The sequence below is a fragment of the Epinephelus moara genome, chromosome 1, assembly GCF_006386435.1.
Source record: "Epinephelus moara isolate mb chromosome 1, YSFRI_EMoa_1.0, whole genome shotgun sequence".
NCBI classification, from domain to species: Eukaryota; Metazoa; Chordata; class Actinopteri; order Perciformes; family Serranidae; genus Epinephelus; species Epinephelus moara.
In genome coordinates, this window is record NC_065506.1 from 5,315,849 (window position 1) to 5,342,443 (window position 26,595).

At 40.5% G+C, this 26,595-nt stretch overlaps 1 protein-coding gene across 1 annotated transcript in view; it reads right to left on the reverse strand.

Annotated features, from left to right (window-relative positions):
- Positions 1 to 832: 832 nt before the first annotated feature.
- LOC126407501 (USP6 N-terminal-like protein) overlaps positions 833 to 26,595 on the reverse strand; it is a 49,685-nt gene continuing 23,922 nt past the window's right edge. The window contains exons 3-14 of the mRNA XM_050072484.1: positions 20,959 to 21,044; positions 20,814 to 20,853; positions 20,579 to 20,659; positions 18,943 to 19,050; positions 17,526 to 17,635; positions 15,156 to 15,204; positions 11,440 to 11,560; positions 11,131 to 11,225; positions 10,888 to 10,953; positions 7,737 to 7,836; positions 6,154 to 6,306; positions 833 to 5,321 (exon numbers count right to left, since the gene is read on the reverse strand). Of these exons, the coding sequence (XP_049928441.1) occupies positions 4,639 to 5,321; positions 6,154 to 6,306; positions 7,737 to 7,836; positions 10,888 to 10,953; positions 11,131 to 11,225; positions 11,440 to 11,560; positions 15,156 to 15,204; positions 17,526 to 17,635; positions 18,943 to 19,050; positions 20,579 to 20,659; positions 20,814 to 20,853; positions 20,959 to 21,044 (1,692 nt within the window). The 3' untranslated portion in view covers positions 833 to 4,638. The remainder of the gene's footprint in view (positions 5,322 to 6,153; positions 6,307 to 7,736; positions 7,837 to 10,887; positions 10,954 to 11,130; positions 11,226 to 11,439; positions 11,561 to 15,155; positions 15,205 to 17,525; positions 17,636 to 18,942; positions 19,051 to 20,578; positions 20,660 to 20,813; positions 20,854 to 20,958; positions 21,045 to 26,595) is intronic.

Sequence of the window (26,595 nt, forward strand, 5' to 3'; positions counted from 1 at the left end):
GTTAGTTTGTCCAAATACTTATGAGCCCTTAAAGTTGGGGGACTGTGTGAAGAAATGGTTGTAATTCCTACACGGTTCATACTACATTTTTGAAAAAGCCTTAAATGAAAGCTGAGAGTCTGCACTTTAAGCAGGTATTCATTGTTTCATTTAAAACCCATTGTGGTGGTGTACAGAGCCAAAATGACGACAACTGTATCATTGTCCAAATATTTATGGACCTGACTGTATGCATGTCAGTGAAGGTATTTTCCCTGATTAAAACTACCTGATTAAAACTACCATGAATGTATGATGGTATCAGACTTTGTGTACTTTGTCTGTTTATTAAAAGGTGTGACAGTGATCCCATAGTATTAAGCCCCAAATCATTACTGTACAGGACGCCTTCTCTTCATCCTGTCTCTATGTTAGTCATTATTCATAACATGTTATTGATTTGCAGTCTAATAATAGCCTACTAATAATGCTTACAATCAGTTACTTCTCTATGAGCTTTTTGTGAAACCAAAGAACAGAAATATAAACACTTCAGAAGCATTAAAGCTGCTGCAGAAACGTCACCAGAATTTGATTCCCCACCGGAGTCCCGATGATGCAGGATGGCAAACGCCAAAACTGTCCAATCAACAAGTTACCTGTCAGTTTGTAGAACTTCATGTTTACTCCTCTCCACTCCAACAGTAATTTTCACTTTTACTTGAGTCATTTTTTATAGGAGTAATTGGACTTTTACCTGAGTATAGATTTTCAGCATACTACCCACCACTGGACACACTCACCTTGATCTGCACTCCAACAGACAGACAGTAAACACACAGACAATCAAGGAAGATAAAAGTTGTATTTTTTTTTTCAGCTCCAGGGTTTCATCAATGTCTTATAACAAAAGGTGCTGTAGGTTTCAATGTAGACAACAAATCTCAAGCCAAGACTCAAACACTTTGTTTTATCTCCACAATCTGACCTGAAGTGCACAACAATGACATAGTACTATACTGTAACTTCACCTAATTTTAAGACCCCAACCTCCAAAGAAGCTAAAGAAAACTTCCTGCACATTGGTCCATTGGTTCAACTGTGGCTACTTTTATACACAATTAGCCTATTTAAACCATATTTAGTTTGAAATACAGTCAAATGTCATTAATAGCCACAGTATGTTCACAAAATTCAAAATAATGGCATTAAATTGCAAAACTTAAAATATTTCCAATCGAATCTGTTGTCATTTGGATTAATTCTAAATGTTCAAAAGTCTTTCTAAAACACTTCTACTCCTCTGTGCTAGATCTAAATAGAGTCATGCCTAACCTAAAGCAACCACAAGATGTCAACCTTTCACTATTTCTAAGCACTAAAGCTGAAGAAATGTTTTTTCTACCGTCAGATGGGAAAACTGGCTTTAACTCTTCTTACCCACTGGTTCTACAATACTGTACAAACACAAAGCTATTAAAATCTATCTGACAAGTCTAAATCCATTCCAGATCCTCTTCTGTAGGATTAAAAAACAAAAGGGTATTTTCACTGTTCAAGGAGCTCAGTGGAAATGCAGCAAATATTCCAGTTCTTGAGAAGATTGAGCACAAGAGCAGTGAAATGACCTGGATGTCTTTCTAAGAAGATAAAACAATAAATTACTGAGCTAGAAAACCACTTATTTGAGCTAATGAGCTTAATAGGTTTCAATGTGTACAATCATAACAGTGAGCCAGCTCACCATGTCAGAGGTTTCGTGTTCAGTCTAACACCTGAAAGTTGTTTTTTGTCCTCGTGCTGTGTCAAATGACCTCACTTCCTCTGTTGTTGTGCACGGTTCAACATCAACAACGTCCACAGAAGAACTGAAGCTGATCCAAATAAGGCATCAAGACATTGGTACAAAAAATAAAACTGTAACTCTGCTAGCAAACATATTACAAAGGCTGACTGAGCAACATGTTCTCTGACGAAACGTTACAAAACTACAAAAATGTTTATTTTATTGTAAAGGGTGATGCCTCAGAGATTTCTGTATGCTTTCAGACTCCTCTCTGCAGCAGTAAAACTCCATCAAAGTCACTATCCAGGTAATTCAGACTTTTTCAGCCAAACAGGAAACAGTGTGCATGTGATTTTGAATACTCCAGAGGTGTCTTGACAGTCAGTCAGTCAGTCAGTCAGTCAGTCAGTGTAGCTGTGTCTCCTTATCATCCTACTTCTCCTGTGAGAATCAGGTCCCTGGGAAATGAGCACAATTTCTCAAAATAAAAATAACGTGGTGTGCATCAAAAGCAAGAGAGGAGTGTTCTTGAAGGGATTGTTGTGCCGTGGAAGGTAACAATGTGAGGTACATTTGCTCTGCACAGGTCAGAGTTTTAGCTAGTGTTAAAAGTATTTTGTTAAAGTAATTTGATAATTTCTATTTTCTTTCATCCAATACCGATATTTTTGAGATTTAAAACACATTCATTTTGTCTGCACTAGAGAGTATTCCACCTTCATGAAGCTGCGGGTTTGTGAAAGACAGGTTAAAAACAGAATGGCCAAACTTTAATCCCTAGTTTGGGTCAAGCTCCAGAACCTTTAGATCCGACATTTCCCATCAAGTCAACTCAATAGCATCTTATATTAGCCCCTCCCTGCTTGGAAACTACACACATCTGTTAAACTCTACATCCCCAGTTTGTGACTAAGACTTCTGTTAGAGATTTGTAGTCTCTAAACTCGATTCGAGACAACTATGATGACATCAGCATGACATCATCAGGGTTTTTTTTTTTTTAGACTTGACAAAGCTCCTGCAGAGCAACGGAAGACAAACTGGGTCCATATGTATTGAGCATCTCACAGTAGAAAATCAGTCCTTACTTGCCACAAATTCCTAGTGACACATGCAATCCTACTTTTGTGCCTAGAAGCTGAAACATTATCTTAAGGGATATTTCAGATCTTTGGAAGGGACTGTATGGAACACTTATCCATAGACAATACATTACATTGAGTAGATGTCAGTCACCACGCCCCTAGTTTGGAGAAGCAGGCTGGAGTCTGAAGCTAGGCTATGTACTGCTGTGGATGGGGGGCAGCAACAAAATGTTCAGTTTTACTTTAATGTCAGACAAGTGGTTTCACTGGGAAAATTGAGCCCTTGTATTGCTCTCTTCGAAGCCAGACTCTGTTGAGAAAAACAGTACCTAAACATTGCTGAACACAGGAGCTGCTGATCTACTGTAGCCTCAATCAGTTAGTTTGTATGTGTTATTGTGTGACTTTGGCATTAGTTAAAAAGTTAGTCTATATTTAACAAAGTCACACAATAACACAAACTAACTAATTGTTCGAAGCAGCAGTGGACTGGCAGCTTCTGTGTCCAGCAAGCTAAAATTACTGTTTTTCTCAAATGAGCCTGGTGGCTGTTGGCAGCTTCCTTGTGAAAATGGGCTGTCTAACGGAAAGGTCAAGTGGTGAAAATACTGTCAATATAGCATATGCTTAAACTGATAATAATTTTTTAGGTGGGACTTTTTTTTAGGTGGCTAAAATAGATTTGTTGCTGACCCCTTCACAGCTGTAAATTGCCTAGCTTCTACGTTTGACTCCAGCCTGCTTTTCAAACTGGGGGTGTGCTGACTGACATCTACTGCATGTAATACACAGACTCTGGTTAAGTACCTCATACAGCCCCACCTCAAAAATCCAAACTATCTCTTCAAGAGGAAATCACGTCCATCTCTGTTGATGTTGGGGAGAGCTCCAGAGGTGTTTAACCTATCAGCAGCAGTAGGAGATGGCACTCAGGCAGAGACAACCTATGTTAGGAGAAATTATTTGTGAATGCGCAGTGATTGCATTTTTGTGACTGAACTTATGCTGGATGAAAAGAACACATGCTGTCCCTCCAGGATTCAGTGTGGGGTTGCAACATTATTGCTAACTGCACAATACTGCACAATATAGATGAGATACAGCACTATTATAGGCATTATAAACCAATGTGATTGGACAGACCCCACATGACAAATTTCATGAATCATTTTTATATGTGAGTGGCTGCCAGTGTTTAGTTAGAGCCCAGTGCACATATGCATATTTCTTGAGATAACTACAGGTGTCCCCCAGGTTGCATCTTGGGGCCTATTTTGTTTTCTATTTTTATAAATGATTTGTGTAAAGACGTTCAAGCAAAAATGCACGTATATGTGGATGACACTGTCATATACCCGCATGCTCCTTCCATAGTGCAAGCAGTGCAAGAGCTTCAGACTGCATTTCAGTCATTACAAAGTGCTCTGCTGAGTTTGAATTAATTTTACAAACTCAGGAAAGAAGTTCATGGTTTTCTCAAAAGATCTCTGTCTCTTAAAAATCGACAAATTAGATTACTAAAACTCATACTGCTCCTTAAATTGATAACGTATTTTAAGCACTTATTGCTTGACATTTATACTCTGACTGATAAATCCTACTTCTGTAGTTCTTCACCAAAACATTAACAGTATCCTCATCCACCAAACTGTTTGAACTGCCTGAGCTTGACCCATACAGAACATTTAATGTACCAAACAGTTGAAAAAGGCAGAGCCAATCCATGCCACTGACACACAATCCAAGAAATGGAGAGGGCATATAATCAATAAACTGGTGCTCATTTCATTAAATGTCCAGAGCCTGCTGTGTTTCCTCTGATGCTTCACTCAAGTCCTGGTTCAGGTTCCTGTTGGTGGGCAGAGCTGAGGCCTGCTCCAGCAGCTGGGCCAGGTAACTGTCCTCAGCTCTCTCTGCTGCAGACAAACTCTCTGACTGAGACAGTCCAGAAGCCGGCAAAGCCGCCTGGGCTACAGGAGCTGAAAGAGTCCGTGGGACCTTGCAGGAGGATTGGTCGGTGTTGCCAGCTGAGCGATTGACCACAGAGGAGTCGTCTGTGGAGGCTAGGGAAAGTGCGTCTGCAATCTGCGGTTGCATTTCATCCCTTCCCTGATCTGGTGGTGAGGGGTGAGCCTCTATGACCACTGCCTCACTCCCTGGGGGCTGGTAAGGCGGAGGCCCTGTCAGTGGGGAGCCATCGGGAGTGAGCGGGGCCTGGCTGTGGATGATGATGGGATCTGGGGAAGGCAGCGGGGCCTCCTCCTCGTCCACGACATCGAGATCCTTGGGGTCCTTGGAGGGGCTCTGCTCTGGGGATATGGAGTCAGGTTGGTGGGAGATGATGTGGAGGCTGAGACCTGCTCTGGGGAACCCGCTTGCTGAGGACTGCTTCCCTCTGGAGGGCTGGACTGGACTCAACAGCACCGGCAGCTCCTGACCCAGCTGCTTACGAGGCAACTCATCAGGCTTCCCTGAGAACAAAACAGGTGCATAAAGAATATAAAGCACTGGCCTTAGTGGTTCTTTTTAGATTTTGTAGAATGAGTTGCAAAAATTTCAGTGGTGCCACCAGAAATTTCCCATAGGGGTGGCCAGACAGGGACACTGAAAATCTTGGGATGGCACACCAAAATCAAAAGCCATAACTGAATTTTAAGAATTTGCTTTTGCTGTTGAACTACAAAGGCTTCTTGAAAACCATGTCAATAGAAGAGCTAAGGCATTGTGCACAGACTGATACTAATACTAATACAGCTAACATTTTGGGTTCCACGACAATCCTGTTGTAATGTGTAATGCATACATGTTTGTTGATTTATTAATCTTCAAACAGGCTGGTTGTCCTTTTCCTTAAAAAGACAAATATACAGCTTTATTTGAAGGAGTACATTGATTGTCAGGAACAAAACATTAACTGGGAACAAGCTTAGACTCATGGGTGCCCACAGAGCCCATTTTCATTCAGATATCTTGAGGTAAAAGTTCAAGGGAACCCTTTGATAAAGGCCATGCCAGCTGTCCCCTTACCATAATGTAGCCTAAATTTGTAGCATTATTTATCGCCTTCACCGACACACTATACTGAAATAGTTGGTACCAATAGATGCCTTACGTTGTCTAGGTTCACAATATACCACTACCTTCTTTAAAGCTTAAAGAATGAGTGTGTCACAGCCACCCAAATACAGTAATATTACCCCCCAATTATTTTTTCCAGGGGTGTGTGGCCATGGCTAGCCATTTCTTTCCAGTCATTCTAAACAGGACAGTAGGAAATTAGGTACTTTCGGTGCAGCTGTGTACCTGGAGGAGGAAGGTCCAGCTTCATCTTTCGCAGTTCAGTCATGGAGGCCTGAAGCTGCTCGATGATCACGTCGTCGCTGTAGAAGAAAGTCTGAGCAATTCGCTCCTGCAGGAACTCTCTGAGTTCCTCCAGAGACATCTTCAATAGCCGCTCTGCACACACACACACACACACACACACACACACTTTATATGTTTAAGCCATACAAACAATCTCTAGTGTGGACTTTAAGTGTCATCAGTGAGTGCGTTTACATGGACATGAATAACCCATTTATGATTGGGATTTTGGAGTATCCTATTTATGTTTTTCAGCATGTTAACACCATATTCTGTTTATAAGAAACCAGAATATATGCTAGCTGGAGTACTCCAAAAGAAACCTGGATGTATGCAGGGAATATGAATAACCCAATTTCAGTCTTGACCACTTTCGTCAAAAAAAAAAAAAAAAAAAAAAAAATATTCCAATGAAGTATTATATTTGGCGGGGGCCTCTCTGCCTTTCATTTGGCCTATGCAGAGAGCCTGAGGCGGAGAGGTGTGCACTCTCCACCCTTCCGTGTGCCTATGTGAAATGCCTTAAGGCACAGAGACCACACCTCTCTGTCCTTCCATGTGCAAACGAGAAAAGCCTGAGCCAGGAAAGCAAATCTCTCTACCCTTCCATGTGCCTACATGGAAAGCCTAAGGCAGGGAGATCAGCAGCAAAGACCCCCGGGAACAGAACAGAGCAAGCATAAGTGACAAATAGAAATGACACTGATAAGTCAGACACAACACGAAAAGGAGGAGCTGGGGTGGAGGTGGGTTGCAAAGTGGCTTGCAGAGAAAGCAGCCACATGAGGCAGGCCAAAGCAGTTTAAATAGGGCGCCTTGAATGACATTTGCCATTTGGTTGCACAGAAAGGAATCATGTGATCTATCAGCTGACTCCCTTTCATCAATCAGCTGATCCATCAGTGGATTGGGCTGCTTGAGATCAACTGATGTAGCTGGGATGTGAGCAGAGCTTGGCATTGAGTCCTGCCAGAACTAACACTGTGCTCATGTAAACAACATATCCTGAAAATGATAATAACCAGGATAAGCCTCATAAAGGGGTTTTTCATGTATTCAGTGTAATCACACTCATATGTTTCTCTTCTTTCTCCTGTAAGGAATGTTTTAATTTTTGTGAGGTGGTGTGTAGAACAACAACCAGTTATCAAACCTCATACTTTTTGATACCAACTGAAATGTGTATGTGGCACAGACTATTGGAAAGTGTCAAGTTCAAATGCTTCTTGCTTAGCTTTGTAATAATTATGTTTTCATTAATCATACCATTCCTGATGGAAAATTAAGATTGTTTTATTTTGAAAAAAGTTCATTTGAACAGCTGCTTATGTTTAGACAGCATTCATGCAATTGCAGATTTGCAACATAACAACAGCTGAAAAGCATCAAAATTTCTTTATTTCAGTCAAATATTAAAAAGTTGAAATAGATAAAAGGGGCTAAGCAATGTGTTTGTGGTCTAAAAACAGCTTGAGTGGATAAAGATTCATCTTCACATGGTGAACTATTTGTCATGTCCTTACTCTTGTGTATCTTCAGGATGGTGTAGGACATAGCGGTGAGCAGCCGCTCTCCCTCCAGAATGAAAATGTCCCACAGTCGAAGAGTCAGTGTGAACGGCGTCTGCAGGAACACAAACACAACCGGTCACTGTATGGCTGCAGCTTATTTGAATTTGTTTATGCTAGCGGTTTCACATATCTGCAGTTCTCCTCCTGGCCAGAGTCAGGAGGTTTGTCTGGTTCCTTCCCAGACCTCAGAGGCCCACAGGCCCCTCTAAGCTGAGTGACTCAGCGGGACAGTGAAGTGCTGACAGCGGCTCAATCCTGCCAGACCACCACCACAGGATTGTGGGCATGCATGGAGGAGACTAATAGCAGTTTAACTTAACAGTTCTTAATGCTCTCTTATAATGCAATATCCCTGAGATCAAATAATGCAGACATCATGTAAAATTATTTTTAAAAGGAAATTTGACATATTAATTGTAGTAATTATTGGTAATGACTTGCTATTGTGTTTTTAGGATCCCAGAGATGACCTATTAATCATCAGTGTAGGCCAGGATCTTTTCTTTGTGGTGGAAGGTACTGCTAATGTTAAATATCTATTCAACAGTTATCCAGACTAATTGAAAGTGTACAATGATAACAAAGAGAATTGGTTTTTCTGAGGAAACCTTTTTTCAGCAACAGTATACGTGTTTTCATGATCTGGATTTTGGTTAAATCACAGCTACTGTATGTATCAGATTGGTTTTCAAGCAATAGTCAACAGAAATAAGGATTATAAAGGAATACTTCACCCACAAAATGATCATTTGTATATCAATTATTCACCCTGAGTTGTGTTAAATTTGTGAAAATTCTGTTGTTCTTTCCATATCAATCAATCAATCAATTTTATTTATAAAGCCCAATATCGCAAGTCACAATTTGCCTCACAGGGCTTTACAGCATACAACATCCCTCTGTCCTTTGGACCCTCACAGCGGATAAGGAAAAACTCCCCAAAAAAACCCCTTTAACGGGGAAAAAAAACGGCAGAAACCTCAGGAAGAGCAACTGAGGAGGGATCCCTCTTCCAGGACGGACAGACGTGCAATAGATGTCGTACAGAACAGATCAGCATAATAAATTAACAGTAATCCGTATGACACAATGAGACAGACAGAGAGACAGAGACAAAAACAGAGACAGAGACAGAGATGCAGGACAGACGGTAATGACAGTAGCTTACAACAGCAATAATGAAAGTAATAATATAATTAACATTACAGGCTATTTTGGTACAATATGTTCAAAGTATATATTAGTATCTGGCAGTATACATGTGTGTCAATAATCATATGTGTATAATAACAGTAGAAGTATGACTAATGATAACAGCAGGAGGAGGCATCAGGCAGGACCACGGCAGCAGCACAACCACACACATACCTCTTCAGTGAATGGAGAATCAAAAACGTTAGAAAATTCTTGATGAATTGGACTCACAGGGGGCTGTGTTTAATAGCAGCAAAACTATATCAAAACATTTGTTTATGGGGCGCCGGTGGCTTAGTAGTAGAGCAGGCACTCCATGTACAAGGCTGCTGCCGCAGCAGCCCGGGTTCCCTTTGCTGCATGTCACTCCCTCTCTCTCTCCCCAATTCACACTTGTCTGTCTGTCTTATCCATTAAAGGCTAAAAAGCCCAAAAAATATATTTAAAAAAAACAAAAAAACTTTTGTTTACAAGCTATCACACAACTCGTGCTGTATATTCCAAGTCTCATTTAACCAGTCGTATGCTCAGCACTTCACAAACCTCTGCCTTTTTGCTAAAACCTTACCATTGAAAGGTCCAGTGTATAGGATTTAGAGGGATAAATTGGCAGAAATGTTATATAATATAATATGTATGTTTTCTTTATTGTATTATCACACTAAAATAAGAATCATTGTGTTTTTGTTAGCTTAGAATGAATTGTTGTGAATTGGGTCCTTAGTTATGGAGACTGCTATATTGCACCACCATGTTTCTATAGTTGCCCAGAATGGACAAATCAAGCATTGGCTCTAGATGGGGCCATTTTCCCTTTGGCCACTGTAGTTAAAAGCCCATCAGCAACAAGTAGCATTGGAGTTACACCAGTTTGTAATGTGACACTACTTCAGTCAGTATTTTTACCAGTTTAAATCATTAAGTCTATATGTTTTGGTGAGGAAGAGACCTCTGGATAATTTGGATCCTGGTAAAAACCTCCTGATCTTCTGGAAGTTATTGTAGAAAAAAAGGTGAGCACACATTGGCAAATGGTGGACGAGCCGCCCGCATCGGCGTGCCAAAAAATGTCAGAGATGCACATATTTTTAATATAAAACTGCTTTATTCAGTGGTTTTACCAACTTAAATCACCAGTCGCGTTTGTTTTGGAGAGGAAATGATAATAATTTGACTTATTGTAAAAAACTTCCTGAATGTATGAATCAGAAAAAGGTGAGCATACGATAGCATATGGTGGGTGAGCTGCCCATCTACCGAGATGCCAAACAGCATCAGAGATACGCTGATTTGTAACTTAAAACTGCTTTTGTTAGTGTTTTTTTTTACCAGTTTTTATCACCTGGTCTGTTTATTTTGGAGAGGAAGAGACCTCTGCAGATAAATTAGCTCCCAGAAAAAACCTCCTGAACAACAAACACTGAAGGAATTCTAGTGTTTTAAACATTAATGTTTTCACAAAAACTGATGTGTTTGGGAAGTACTAAGCATACAACTGTATAAATGAGACTCGGATTATATATCAAGAGTTGTGTAAGAGTTTGTAAACGGATGTTTTGCTGTCGTTAAGTATAGGTTAACTCTTTTCCAACTTTATGTTAATACAACATGTACACACGCAGACCCATGTAAACAACATGTTATTGGTAAAGAAGAAATACTTAAACCCATTGTCTCAGGTGCAGATATCATCAAAACATCAGATTTATTTTAATCAAACACTTTAAAGTTTAGCACTGTTATCTTCAGATAATGAAGTAAGATGACCAGCCTGACAAGCTGCTCTGGGCGTCCATCCAATTGTATACTTTAAATGTGATGTAATTGTGTTATTAACTGGAGGTGAGACACACAGTGACAGATGGGAAGTGGATGAAGATAGAATACATCAATCAAGTAGGTTCCTCACCCTGTCAATGAAACACTGCAGGAACCATTTCGTGCTGTAAATCCCTGCAGACATCTGCTCTCTGTCCTGCAGAGAAAGAGACAGAGAGGTGTTGATAAAATGAGAAAGAATCAGCAAATATCTACAAGGCATCAAACTGCCAGTGAATCACTTTAATGTCACCCCAAATTTGAATCCTTGCTACATTGTTGTTTCTTTGCCCTGATGGTGTGTTATGAAACTCTCGTGTGACTGTGTCCTCACCAGATGTTTCTTTAGCTTGGGGATGAGTTTGGAAATAATCTGATCATGATGTGCCTGGAATCGCTGAAGTTTGGGAAATCCGGGAACAAAAAATCCTTCAGAGGAAAGAGAGGAGAGGGCAGAGAGGCACTTCTTAATCCCACTTAATAGGAGTCCAACTCATGCTCGACAAGCTGCCTGTAATCAGTTACACTTCCCTGAGAGAAAAAAATGACTTCAACATTTATTTATTTATTTTTCTTAGTAGCACTTTGTCCCGAAAACATGCCTTTATTTTCATGGTTAGATCAGTTGACTGTGACGTCTTACCATGCATAGCATGTTTCTGATTGGTCAGCAGCTGTGACAGCGCCCAGAAGGCGTCTTCCTCGTTCATGTACATCAGCAGCAGGGCAGCGATCTGACTCATCCCTTGGCAGTAGCTCACCTCCTGCAGGCAACAGGATAAAATGAAAGACAAGCCCACTTGGGCTTTTTCCACTGCTGCAGAACTGTTTTACTCCTGACTGAACTGGCTGTGAGTTGACACAGTGTGGCACAGGATCAGTAACCTTTAGTTATCTCATGGAAATAAAATGTACAGAGTGGACATCCCTATTCACAGCAAAGCTCTGTTTCTCTGTCGTCCACAAAAGAGGGACTGTGGTAATGTAACTGTGGAAACCTCTGTGAATTACTCTGCATGCTGTGCAACTTCCTATATCACCATGTACATAGCATAGGGTGATGCTAATGTTTGCTACATACAGGAAGTGTTGTTTTTGTTTTGTGTAATGAAAAACAAGTATTTTTAAAGGGGTAGTTGGGTTTAAATGTACTGACATTTCAAGTTGTTTAAAAAAAGATGAACAATCTAAGTTCAGTCATGACCATTTTAGTAAAAGAAAACTTTATTTCCATTTGCAGTATTATATATGGTAATAACTCTGCTCTGGGGCCTCTGTGTCTCTCTTCAGGCCTGTGCAGAAAACCTAAGGTGGAGAAAGCACACCTCTCTGCCCTTCCACATGCATACAAAGACAGCCTGAGGCCGAGAGAGCAAACCTCACTGCCCTTCCATGCACCTACATGGAAAGCCTAAGGCAAGGAGAGCAGCAGCAAAGCCCCCGCAGTAACAGAACAGAGCAGCATCAATGACAAACAGAAATGACATTGACAAGTCAGGCATAACATGAAGAGGAGGAGCTGGGGTGGAGGTTGGTTACAAAGCAGCTTGTAGAGAAAGCAGCAACAGTAGGCAGACCAGAGCAGTTTAAATAGGGTGCCCTGAATGAAATCTGCCAAATGGTTGCACAGAAAGGAATCATGTGATCTATCAGCTGACTGTCTTTCATCAATCAGCTGATCCATCAGTTAATTGGGTTGTTTGAGATCAACTGATGTAAGCTGAGCTTGACAGTGTTTCCTGACAACCAATGTTATATTTCTAATGAGTGCTGACTATTGTACATTGATCACAAGATGAGATGTATTAGAATCTCAGTGACTCATCACCTCTACAAATTCCTGGTGGAGAGTCTGTGTTATTATCCTTTGTAGCAGCTTTTCAAGTTGGGGACAGACTAAAAGTATCATGTTTTTATAAACCACCTCACCCCAGGCCTGAACCAATATTATTGATGTTGCGTGATGGTACAGTTTTCTTGGTTCTCAGTTAAAGGCTCTTTATAAAAGATTTAGATTCACTACATGCTGCACTAGAGCACCAGCATAACCAAAACAAAGAGAGAGAGAAAGCGACCCCTGAACACACAACGAGATTAACTGGAATTACCACCTCACAGCTGTATGCCTCCATAAACCAGTCAAGTTGCACTAACCATTTACATCCATGTCTGTCCAGACTTCTATGTAGCCATGACAGTTGACAATGCTTCAAAATATGGATGTTGTTGCTGATTCCTGCCCCTCAAACGCAGCCTGGCCAATCATAGCGTAGCAATGGCCAGCTCTGATAAGGGTCCAACAACTACTCGCCTGTGCTCCACAGACTATTATGCAATTGTTTCAGATTTTCTCCATTTTCAGGCTGGTTTTGTTGTTTGTTTGTTTGTTTGTTTGTTTGTTTTGTTGGGGCGCGTGTATTAGGATGATCGTGGTTTTCCTGAAAGGTTGGATGATAAACTTCTCTATTCTCTATTGATAAACTTTTAGTGGTTTCTGATTGTACACACATATAGGTCATCTAGCTGAAAATATTACAGGTGAAAAAAAATCTCTGAGTGAAAGAATAAGAAGTGACAAATACTCTAAAATAGGCAGACAAGAGGATGTACATCTTGGCTATTGTTTAGTTGGTTGGAATATTAACTTAGGGTGCAGAGTACAGATTTTAGTAACAGTACAATTTTCAGCTTAGTAAGGGGATATTACTTTGACCTGTCGAATGAAATCTATGTAACTTTAAGCTGACTGGCTGTCCTGCTAATGCCAAGTAAAATAAGCTCAAGGTAGCTAAAGTTTGATGATTTTAGACCACTAGCAATGCAGTATATTTCACTCTTCAGCTGAGAGCTTTGAACTGCGCTCTGCCATCTTGCTGTGCAGAGGGTCACTCTCTTAAGGCTCATTTATACTCCCTTTACGTATGAAAATAGATATGTCATTTTCAAGCATTGTAAACATCACTGCCCTCATACATCCATTTGTCTTTTATGATGTCATAGATACAGCCAATAGATGGCACTAGAGGGCAGAGTCAAGTCTCTTATTGTTTAACAGCAGTGTCGGGGGAAACATGCTGGGACAACAACGAATGCTAACTCTGTGAAAGTCTGAGAAGGGCGGGTGGGGGGGTAGCGGATGGGTCCAACAATCATCAACTTTCACCTGGGAGGCCGGTGTTCGCTTCCTGTATGAATGTAAAGCCAAACCCTGTTATTTTTGCCAAAACTCAAACTGCTTTTGTTGCCTAAACTCAACCACACACAGCGTGTAGGCAAATAGTAACCATGTGCACTTGCTGATGAAAGTAAAAAAAAATGGCAATTCACTGTGTTAGTGCTTTTATCTTAAAATGTAAACTGTGCATTTCCTGTGAAAACGGCAGTGTATTTTGAAAACAGACAATGCATGTAACAGGCTTAAGTTGACACAGAACATGAACAACAAATATACATGGTTGTTACATGGCTGTCCACATCTGTCCACATCCCAACATGTGGACAGATAATTTTTTTCACTGTGTTACCAAGTCATTCCATTCCACTATTATTTGTATTTCTTCGTCATCTCCTACGACCGTATCTCCCTTGAACTATGTTACACTGCCTACATGATCTCCAGCAGTGCTGCTCCATTTTATCCATATCCGTAAGCTTTCAGAAAACGTGCACAAATACTGACAAAATGAACGCAGAGTACACACAGAAGGCTCCATCCATCTCCATAACTAGCATTAAGCATAAATGAGCCCTAATTCTCTTTACAAGTGTGGGGAGGATCAATAGTTTCAAAGCAGGGACTCAAATGCACTACTGTGTGTGGGCAGCTGGCTCGGCTACCAAAGCAAAGAACAGAAAAGCTCTGATTGCAACACACACAGAAGGAGTGTGATGTCATTCTTTGCTCAGGATACCATCACTCCACTATATAGCAAATACTAGTTTGGTGACATAATAATGTTCAGAATCTCATATGTAGAACCTTTCAATAGCTGAAAATTATAACCAGCATGATTTTAAAGCCACCTCCAGTAGAAACCCTGTTCTCTCCACTTCCATGCGATTTGTTTGCCACCAGCTGTTGATTTCAAAGTGCCATGATAATAAAGTCCTGCCTGCAGTCTCTGAAAGCAGGCTGGTAATTGGATACATACAGTAAGAGCACTGTATCAGCAGGCTTTGATTGTCTACACTGAGCTGAACACTGTCTACAGAATGAGCTACTCGCGGGAAACAAGCACATAAAGTCTCTGCTCGGCTAAGGAAAAGAAAACTCAGAATAGAATCCAGATTTTTATCAGTTAAATCAAATTAAACTGGTATTTCAGTGTTTTCTGTGATGAAGGAATAACAGCTACTTACTGTGTTGTAGACCGAGTATGCAGAAAGAACATGGAAAAGAGACTGCTGCCTGTAGAGAAGAGAGAATGACAAGGAAACAAGATGAGAGAAGAAGAAAGAGTTGAGAGTGAGTTAGCGTGACTTATTCACAAAATTCTGGAATGATGAGACACATATTTGTGTCCAGTTTGGCCCATGTGTCTGCCATTTAATTGTCGTCCACATGTCTATAGAGAATTATTAAACACACACAGTGGACTTTATAGTGGGATATTATCCCACAGTGAAAAATAAAAAGTAGTGCATAATGTTCTATGGTTACTAAACGCTAACAACCATAATGTGTTGTGACAATACAACATGTATAAGTAAAAGTAAAAACTGGGTTTAGTATATAGTCTTCTATTGTATACAGGATTCCCTGTGTATTGAATGGTAAATGGTAAATATGTGAAAAGATTCAGATACAGCCAGAGACTGTGTCCTCCTGTCCACATGAGGTGTCACTCTGCACTGTTTAAACTGGACAGTGTTACAAACAGACAAACTATCTGAAACACAGTGGCCCTGTGAGACAAAATGAAGATGAAACGCAGAAAAACACAACATGAAGAACACACAACACAGACACTTCAAAACACAGAGAAACCAGAATTACTGCCTTGTGGTTGTATGCCTTCGTGAACTCATCAAGTTGTAGTTACAGTTTACATCCATGTCTGTGATGGATGCACAGAAGATCTTTACAGTCAGCACAGTTTCAAGGTGGACACCCAAGATTAGAGTCACCAATTCAGTATCTGACTAAATGTCTCTCCTTCCCTTCTGTTCCTGAGATATGAATTTGAATAATAGCCAGAAAAGTGTCAGAAAACCTCTGACATCAAATTCTAATCATTTCATCCTTGAATCAAAGCAGATGCTGGTGCCAAATTAAAAAAAATAAATCTCCTAAGGTGCTCTTGAGATATTGTGTATATGTCAATGAGGCAAAATACAAAAGCACAGTGACCTTGATCTTTGGTCAACAAAATGTAATCAGTTTGTCGTTGAGTCCAAGTGGACGTTTGTGCCAAATTAAAAAAAAAAAAAAAATCCCTCAAGGTGTTCTTCAGATACCACATTCAATTCACAAGAATGAGACAAACAGGGTCATAATGACCTTGGATTTGCCCTATGACCAACAAAATCTAATCAGTTCATCATTGAGTCCAATTGGACATGTGTGCCATATTAAAATAAATTTCTTGAAAGTTTTCTTGGAATATCACGTTCACGAGAATGGGAAGGATGCATATGCAAATGAAGGACAGACGCACGTATGGACGGACGGACAACCCGAAAACATAATGCCTCCGGCCGCGGCTATTGCCGGTGCACAGGCATAAAAAAACATAAATAATATAAATTAGAGAGAAAAAAAACATAACATATAAAACACAAATAACAGAAAACAGAACCCAGAGAACAAAAAACACAGAGGAAAAAAGAGAAGAAGACAGAGAAGACAAAGAACGTAAAGACAATGGAATGATTAGAAGAACACAGAACAGGATAAACAGAAGACAAAGAACACAAAGTAGGGAGTAAGAAAATGACAGAGAGAACACAAAGAACATAGAGAAAACAGAAGATAGAGAACTCAAAACAAAAAATAGAACAGAGCATGTAGAAGTCAAAGATTACAGAAAAAAACAGAAAGCAGGAAAGAAAAGACAACAAAACACAGACTTCAAAGTGTGTAGGGAACACAGCGAACCCAAAGGAAACAGACACAGAGAGCACTGAACACATACAACATAAAGAACAGAAACAGAGAACACAGCTCTACAGCACAGACGCTACTCTCTGTCTCTATAAAAAGGTTCATTTCTGCAGGGCCGCTGCACTCCTGTTAAATATTGAAACATTTTGCTGCCCAAGACTTTCCACTGCCGCTCCCGAACAGGCCTGTGGTCTATTAAACTGTCAGTGACATCACTCTGTGACGGGATCAGATTCCACACAAACCCAACGCCATCCAGAACACAGCCTGCCCACCTCTCTCACACTCAGTTCACACTGAGGTCACAGAATCAAAGTCTCCACCACAGATGTGGAACAGTTTGTGTTTTTAAATTCAAACTGGTGAACTCTGCGACCTGGAAATGAGCACTGTGATATACAAAATGTGGCCAAAATTATGTGGACACCCAACATGACATTCCAGAACTATGACAATTGATCTGCTCTCTTTTAATTCCTTATGAGTTAAACCTCACTGATGTCAAAGCAAAGCAGTCAAGAAACAAACATGTTTTCAGTAGAGTGATTGAGATCTTTAATGGTAATCAATTAAAGATGGAAAATCAGACTGAAAAGTGCTTTGCATCTGTACACTGTGAAACCTACTTGACTCCAAAGCGATCCATGAACATGATATGGTTTCGAAAGGTCCTGTTGATGTCCAGGTCGATCTGTTTGATCTCAGATGAGTACAGTCTGGCCTGCTCCTTCATTGTCTGAGTGGAAACAAAGAGCTAAGTCAACAAGGACGGCTCACACAGTCACAAGAGCTAGTGACTCAAAAATAATGTACCTCATTAAATTTTAATTACAGACTTAAAAGAAGTTTGTTTTATTTTGTGACTTTACTTGATCCAAATTGCCAGGGCATCAGTGGCTTAGTGGATAGAGCAGGCACCCCATGTACAAGGCTGTTGCCACAGCGGCCCAGGTTCAATTCCAGCCAGTGGCCCCTTGCTGCATGTTGCTCCCTCCCTCTCTACCCACCCCACACCTTGCTTTCCTATCGATTAAAGGCAAAAAAGAAAACTAACTGATCATGGCAGCAGTAAACAAGCAGCCTCCATGTTCAGGTTAAATTATTGTTTTTGTCAATGGAGTCTGGTTTTGAAATGAGTATAGATAACTTTCACTTTTAATTCAGTTCCGTGTTGAAATACACTGTCTGTACAGAGCATACAACTGCATAAATGAGACTTGGATTACATTGTGTGAGAGTCTGTAAACAGATGTTTTGATATAGTTTTGCTGTTGTTACAAGTGGACCGCTTTTACTGCAGTTCATCAAGAATTTTCTCAGTTTTCAGATTCTTCGGTCACCATGGAGGCATGCGAGATTTGTGTTTTCTTCACAAATTCAGTGTAAGACAGGGTGAGTAACTGATCTATACACGTATTAAGTAAAGTATTCCTTTAAGTCTCACACGTATCAAAATAATTTGATATAACATAAAGTAATCTTTATTTTGTGATATTGGGTAATAAATTGATGCACCTCTAAATTTAGAGCATTAGTGTATTTTTATTTTACCTTAGATAAAAAAAACTGAATAATGTGCTAAAACGTGTATAAAATATCAAAACATGTTGATTTTATAATTTCCTAATCTCCATCACATCTCCCTGTGTTTATTTTCCTCTCACTAACATAATCCAGTCCACTTTGGTGAAAAGCCAGGTCTGTCTGTATATATTGTTAATCTGGCTAGTGTTGTGATGGGTGGAAGGTTAAATACATGTCAGTTCAGATGTGAGGTTTAAGTGCCCATCTGCCAGGCAAGCTAATCAGAGACATATAGTCCTGGCGAAAGTGACGGAAATGTAGCTTTTTTAGTAGCTCATTCCACATTTATCCACAGGGAGGCTTAGTGTTTAAAGCTAATAGTTTAAAAAATGTTTGGAGTGTGCATGAATACAACAGACATTTTTTTATGCACAGAGAACATTATTTGTATTTTCAAAGAGACTCAGAGATTCATTTCACAAACTTTGTACAGGCTGTTTGACATTATGGAGTTCACACCTCATATTTGCCTTCGTTCTCCGTTTTCGCTCTCTCCACATCCAGCATCAGAGCCCAGGCCCGGCCTCTGAGCTGCAGGGGGATGCCCTTGTACACCCGTTTCACCATCTGACAGCAGAGAGCAGGAGAAGACATAAAAACTGAGTGAATAAAAAAGCCAAGAGGTCTTTGAGAGAGCTGATGCTGTGAAGTGTGAGTCACCGGAAAGTTTAACCGCCTACGGTTCGCCTACGACACTATTCACAGCAACAAAGCAAAACTTTTTCACATTTGAAACATATTCAATGAGCATACAGATGAGCAGGTTTGTATGTGTATGTGTGTGTCAAACTTGGATCAAGTCACTGCTCACCTTTTTTCTCTGACAACTTAAGATCCAGACATTCAGGAGGTTTTTACCAGGGGCTAAATTACGAGCAGAGCTCCCCTCCTCTCCAAAACAAATGGACCCAGTATTTTAAACCCTTAAAAACACTGAATAAAGCCCCAATCACGCAGAAAGTGTTTTAGCAGCTGGGGGCGGCTTTTTGCAATTGTTTTTAAAAAGACTGAAGCTTTTTGCTTGCACCTCGCGTTTCTGCGCTCTAAGCAACTAGCATTTGTGCCGGAGTGCTCTGAACTCAAGTTGAAAAAAGTAGAGCAGAAAAGTGCCCCACATCATCTCCACTCTTTTCCCATTGTCCAATCAGATGATTTGAGACGCAGGCCTTCTGTGATGGTCACTGCAACATGTTTACAGTTGGTAAACAATGGAGGAGAAACTGGTTCAATAGATCATTGAAGAAAATATTATTTTTCTATTTTGTCCCCGTCAATCTATAGTTTCTGGATGACTTATCCCTGATCTGTGTCCTCTGACTGTCCAGCTCACCAAAATGCTGATATACTCATCTACAACACACACACACACACACACACACACACACACACACGATCATTAGAAAAATATACATCTAATTCTCCTTATAGCTCTGTTTCCTGTGAAAGATATCGGGCTCTTTAGCTGCTAAATGCTCCACTTTCAGGTAGTGTTCAGTCAGTTTATCCGAGCTAAACCCAGAGGGCGGCTGCTGTGTTGAAAATAAGCTGCCTGCTACTGTTGGAAGTGAGAGTGCTGCTGAGATTGAAACAAAACCAAATCTAGCAGCCTAAACAGGCTTAAGAGCTCTACAGAGCTGCAGAGTTGGTATTCCACTGTGGGCTTGTCACAAGCAACTAATTCACATTGCATAGGGTTTATGTATACTTTGAAAGGAGCTAATTTGAGAAATATTAGTTTAATGTATTAGACAGTGATAATAATTTATAATGTAAGAATAGTCATGTTTTTGAGTGAGATTGAGAGAACTATTGAGTGTGGGTGGAGGTTTCCTTTCCAAATATCCTCTAGTTTGCCTCATATTTTAGAGGTTACATTAGAATGAGTGAGCATGTAGGAATTCAGTGAACTGTAATTGGACTCAACACCAACAGTATTGTTGTGATTCATTGTGTGACCTAATAGTTACAGGTCTCACTGACCACATGGAAACCAACCCCCACTTTACATACTTGTCAGCAACTCTCCAGCAGTGAAGCCAATTTAAATCAGAATTATCAGGCGTGTTTGGTCTGGCACGTGTGGCCTGTTACTCACCCTGTCGCTGTTTTTGTATTTGTCCCACTTCTTCACCATCTTCAGCCACTTCTCCGCCCTCTCTATCTCAAGCTGCTTCCTCTGGGAAGGAGAGAGGAGCAGGTGAGCACATACATTGCTGGCAACCTACTGCTGCTGCTCTACTTTAAATGCAGTTGACTTCCATCTCTGCTCACTGAACAGAGTTTTTTTTATGACCATTAGCTCTAGAGCTTTGTGTTGTTTCTTTCTTTACCTTTTCTTCATGTGCAGTCGGGGCTGGCAGCTCGTCTTCGCTGGAAAAAAGTAAAAGACACAAACCATCACTGATCACCACATGGATCCACCAACTGGAAGGACTGCTGTCCCCAGTGTGAAAAGGAAAACAATCCCAGTCTTACTGCATGAAGCCGAAGCGGTCGATGACTTTGTAGATACTGTAGTCAGCATCTTCCCACGGGTCAATCTCCACCCCACCCTGCCTGCCCTGCAGACACAAACACACACAGTGTTAAAATATGCATGCACACAATACAAGTAGAAAGTGTTCAACTGAACTTTCCTGTCAAAAAATTAATTCTGTAGCCTCAGTGACACCCACTTCCAAAGCTAACTTCTGTTGGTCCCTAAGTCTGGGTGTGACACCTCTTATAAATGTGCTTCAGTTAGCACCAACTATCCAAAGAAGCTAATAATTTCACTGTAAGTGTGTGTGGCTATTCACAGTAATCTTTGTGAATTGGACTGTTTTTGTAGTGAGGTTCATTTGCATAAAGACTGTTGACCTAATGTGTGCATATTACCCAATTAAAAAACATTTCAAATAGCACAGGAGCACCGAGATGCTATTTGCTTGGCAGCACAGTTGACCCTTTGCATGTGCTTTAAGAATCAAGGCCTTTGCACACTGTGTGTGTTTTTTTTCGGATGTGTTTTTTTAATCCATCATCTGAAAAAATCCCAAAAATGCAAAAAACCCTGCACACTGAGTCCAATGTGTTTTTTTTTTTTGCTCTATGCCTTGTGAAAATTTACAATGCAAGACAAAATGGAAAGACACATTTCCTCTCTTGCTTCTCTCCACTGGAGTTATTTATCTGTCGCCACTCTTTCTCCCTGTGTCTTCCATTTGGCACCAAAGCTACACGAAGGGGCTGAGCTGTTCTCCGTCTCTGTTTCTACACTGTCTCTCTCTGTGTCTGTGCAGGTCCACATCCTCCTCCTCCTCCTCCTCCTCCTCCTCATCATCATCCACCTGAATACTATCTGACCTGTTGAAAGTGAGCTATTTGAGTTATGAAAGGATACTGTGCGACCTGTTCCTCTGTCTTGTCACAGATGTGTCCCGCTGCCATATTTTCTTCCCTGATTCTTGGTCAAACTGCTCTCTAAAGGCTTCTGATGGATGCGAAACACACAGAAAATCCACCCTGTTCCCAAAACTTCAATGACTGACTAAAGTTTGGATTCAGTGTGCAAATGTGACTGAAACAACGTGAGGTGGTTATTACTTTTAGACATACAGTTTGGGCTGAAAAAAACGGGCTCAACCTGCAAAGGCCATTACGCCTTTTTTTCACTTGTTTGTTTTTTGGTTTTATTTGTGCAGGTTTATTGTTCGATGGGTAGGTAAATAATTAAAAGGCAACTTTGCTGTTCTGATGAATAATGAGGAGAGAATGAGAGGGTTTTCCTGATGCTGTTGCTCAAAGAAAGGCCATAGGCTATTGTTCCTCTGAAGGGTTTATCCTCTCTACGGTAGCCATTTTAGGACATCTCAGGTTCAACTCATCTGTCATCAGCCTTAGCTTCTTACTCAGGCTCAGCCATTCTGCTCAGCATGTTTGCATGCTAATGTTAACAACAGCAATGTAGATGTGTATTTTACCACTACATAACAATGTTAGTGTTAGCATGTTAAGCATCAACAGTTAGCACATGCTAATGCTATCCTTTTACAAGGCTATGTTTCATGGTAACAACAGTGATGAATATGGTTAGCTTGTGACATTTGGTCATTAGTTTTAGCTATCTTGTCATGAACTGCAGTGTTGAGCAAGTGTAAATGTTGCTCTAATGGTAGTGGTAAGTAGGAGGGTCACAAAGTCTCTGGGATTCATCCTTTGGGGACCAGGAATGTCTGGGCCACATTTCATGGCAATCTATCCAATAGTTGTCAAATGTATCATGATCAAAGAGGTGGACACACCAAACCACTGCCATCTCTATGGCTAAAAAGAATATGATTTTTTTGATTACCATTGGCACATATGCATTTGCATGCACATCCATTTACATTGCATTTACTAAGATTTACACACAGTCAGACACCTATAACAATGCACATGCACACCCAAAAACAGGAGGCATACTTAAATGCAGCAGTGACAGTTTTGACAACCCTAAAAGGTTTAAACATAAACATCTGTAATAAGTCAAACTGTATCAGCGAGTAGCTCTCTACAGTAGAACTGTCCAACCCAAACATGCGTTCAGAATCTGCATTAAGCAGCACAAAGTTTAGGAGTGATGTCTGTATCATGGAAAATCCATTTAGGCTTCAATCTGGTCCCAGTGTTGACATAACAGAGGGGGAACTAATCCTCCGACAGCCTACCAGAGGTCTTCTCACTCTGCTCTGCATAACAACACTGCTGCGTGGTTGGCTGCATGTCTGGAAGGCAGCCAATCAGCCTCCTGCTCTCAGCACGGGGAGAGAGGGTCAGAGTGTGCATACACAAACTGTTCAGGTTCTTCATGGTTGAGTCAGCACTCTGAGCCCTGGAGGCACTGCGAGTGATGTCACCGTCATGAAAGTGAGAGGACTAAAAATACTTCCTCACTGAGGGTGTTTGGAGTGGCACAGAGTGTTACAGAAGGAGATCAGTGCCACATAAATATAAATCTGTCATGATGATTTAGTACTACTGAATTCAAAAATAGAATTCAACAAATAAATCAATTCACAGTTTAAGATATAAGAAGAAACTAAATGTCATTTTTCTTGAACTGAACCTTTAGCTATGGACTCAGACGCCTCTGTGGCATGGATACTCAACTTGCTTTACCGAAAGGATCCTCCAGTGTTTTAAAAAAAATAAATAAATAAATACTATTCTTATTTTTTTTTTACACTCTGGCACCTTCTTACATTGATAGAACAAAAAAAAAATCCCAGTGTAATTCACGTTATTTTCATTGTGAGTATCACTGCTCTGTAGTACTGGATGGCTGTTTGGGCTGGGTGTAGGTATAAAACCTATATGCTTCTCCAGTAACAAACATAGGTATCAAAAACTGTCCAGTACCAAAGGTTGGCATCAAATGTCTGGTCAGGTGAAGGACAGATAAGTTATCACATTCCCATGGCGTCTATAGCCCCTTTCTTACTGCACAAAATCCGACTAACACCTGCTAACATCTGTCTTTTTAATGTAATAGGAAAGGTTACAATCAGCATTCACACCCGGGCGAAATGACTCTGCGGTAGTTACAGGTATTATTTATCCGCTCCGGATCCAATGGCAGTGATGGAAATACAACACCCACGTGAGTTATTTGTGGCCCCTTTGCCAGCAAGATGCAATGCCGCACCACCGCGAAATACCATCAGTCTCCTATATATATATACTTACCAAAGTAACCACATTTTCACTGGCCCCCATGCTGCTTTCTACTGTTTACTAACCTGTTTTTGGGCAGTGTATTGAAATTCAGTCCCCCATCAAATAGTGTTTCCCCCCTGTTAATGTGTAGCGCCCCCCCTTGGTGGTTAATGATAGGCCTCAGGTTTTGGGTCAGGTTTAGGTGGAGGGGAAACACATTTTGATGGGTAAACAGTCCTCGACACAACACCGGCCTATCCGTGATGTTAAACAAGACACACCAGCTAGAAAACCAGAAAGGTATGCTTGTCTGCTGCAGAGCTGTGTACCCGGCTTAAATCTGCTGGCATTAGGAAAGGTGTCTGTAGCCTATTTTTAGCGTGCTTTGCTGTGTTTAAAAAATGTGTGTACACACACTAATTTGGGTGGAAAAGGAGTATATGTAAGCCTGCACAGAGGCAGCATCTTCATGTGTGTCGACCTGTGTCAAATAATTATGGATTTAAATCAAACTTTGACAAAAATGTCATGGTCCAGTTGCCTGGTTTTACCAAAACTTCTTAGCAGAGGATAGTAGTCATGTGACATTGCTTATAACATCAGAAAAAAAGGTCCCTTTTTTCAAACTGCTTATCCTGCAACTACAATGAACCTTCAAGCTCAAAATTTTGCCAGTTTTAGACTGTATTTTATATAGTTTTTTTTCGATCAGTTGATATTCTATTATGCAGTAAGAAAAGCTCAGAAGGGAAAATAGGGCAAAGATCCAGTCCAGCGTTGCTAATAACTTAAGAAATGCATTCATTTTCAAGCCATAACACTCCATTTTAAAAGGCTAAGAATCAACTTTTTTTTCAGAGAATGTATTTCTTTTCTGTTTTTTGTTTAATATGTGTATGACAGACTCACAGTTCAAATTATCTGCTGGCCTTGAATGCGTTTCTGCAGAATAAGAGGGAGCCAGAGAGCAGGATGCGTCAGAGCAAGACAGGTGAAGCAAGGTTAGCTTGGTCTTTCTGAAACCTGCATAAAAAACTTGAACCTACATGTATCTGTGGCAGGCTTTTACAGCAGTGGTGTGGGGTTGATCTTTTTCCAGCCCTGCTCTCTCTTCCTCTCTGCACTGTGCTGTGCATGTGGCCGGAAAACAGCATCCAGACACAGAAATCACGATGACCGGGCCGTCAGCCAGCCCCCGGAGGTCAATGTCAAGTCAATCGCTACACAGTGTGTCACAGCTGTTGCTGTGACTAGACAGAGAAAACCCCCCACCACCACTACCCCCCCCATACCACCTCTCTGCCCCAAGCTGCTGAGCTAAATTTAACCTCTGGCTGCCACTGTCTCCATTCCACCGTTCAAATCTGCATCAGCATGTTCACCGTGGTGAGCTCCGAGCAAAGATGCATCATGGCTTTTATTATGGAATATGATAGTGTTTGTTTCTGTCATGCATGATAACATGGTGCTGCTTAGCAGATTTTGAAAAAACACCTAGAAACACAGAGAAATAATGCATGTCACTGTTATCACATATAGTATGTTTCCATCTGTTTTCATGCTCATCTTAAATACATGTATAAAAACAGAATCAGGATCTTGTTTATTGTCAAGTAGGTTTTCACATAAAAGAAATTTGCTTTGGTGCATTAGGACATAACATAAACAAAGTATATATATTTTTAAAAAAACATGAAATATATATATATATATATATATATATATATATGTGTATATAGCAAAAATCAGGGGACATAAATATAGGATTAATAAAGTTATAATAAAAACGTGAAAAATATTTTAAAAAATATGTGCTATATTTCTACATTAAAATGAAAGAGCTATGCATTTGTTAGTGGTAGTTTATGCAGAATTGTGCAAAAACTGTCGAAGAAAGGTGCAGAGTATTACAGTACAAAGTATAAAAACAAAGAACAGCCTAAACAACCTAAACACCTGAGAGATCCAACATAAATGTAATGAAGAAAAGACAGACCCCTGCACAAACCAACCAAAATGTAGCTGCTTACATGCTGTTAATGTGCAGGAAATAACCACTTTTTTTTATAATATTTTCCAGTTTACAGGTACCAGAGGGGTCACAAGAGTTTGCCTATATAGTCTACATGTCCTCCATTGTATCTTGTGAGGTAACAGTGTGGGATGCTGGGGCTGTTGCACACTACTGAATGGCTCACAGTAACCAAAGTGAGAGTTGTGTTTGCATATTCTGGTCCAAATCAAATGCATCCTGAGGAGGTGTTGGACTGTGCTGAGAGTGTCTACTGATGCTAATTCCATGATTTTCATGAATCTGTAGACACAGTCGACCTGTGGAAAGTGTGTCCAGTATGGTGATCTCAATATGGCATCACTGCTTTTTGCAGATGAAGAGCTTCTGACAGTAAGCTGAGTTGTAAAGCAGCTGGGATG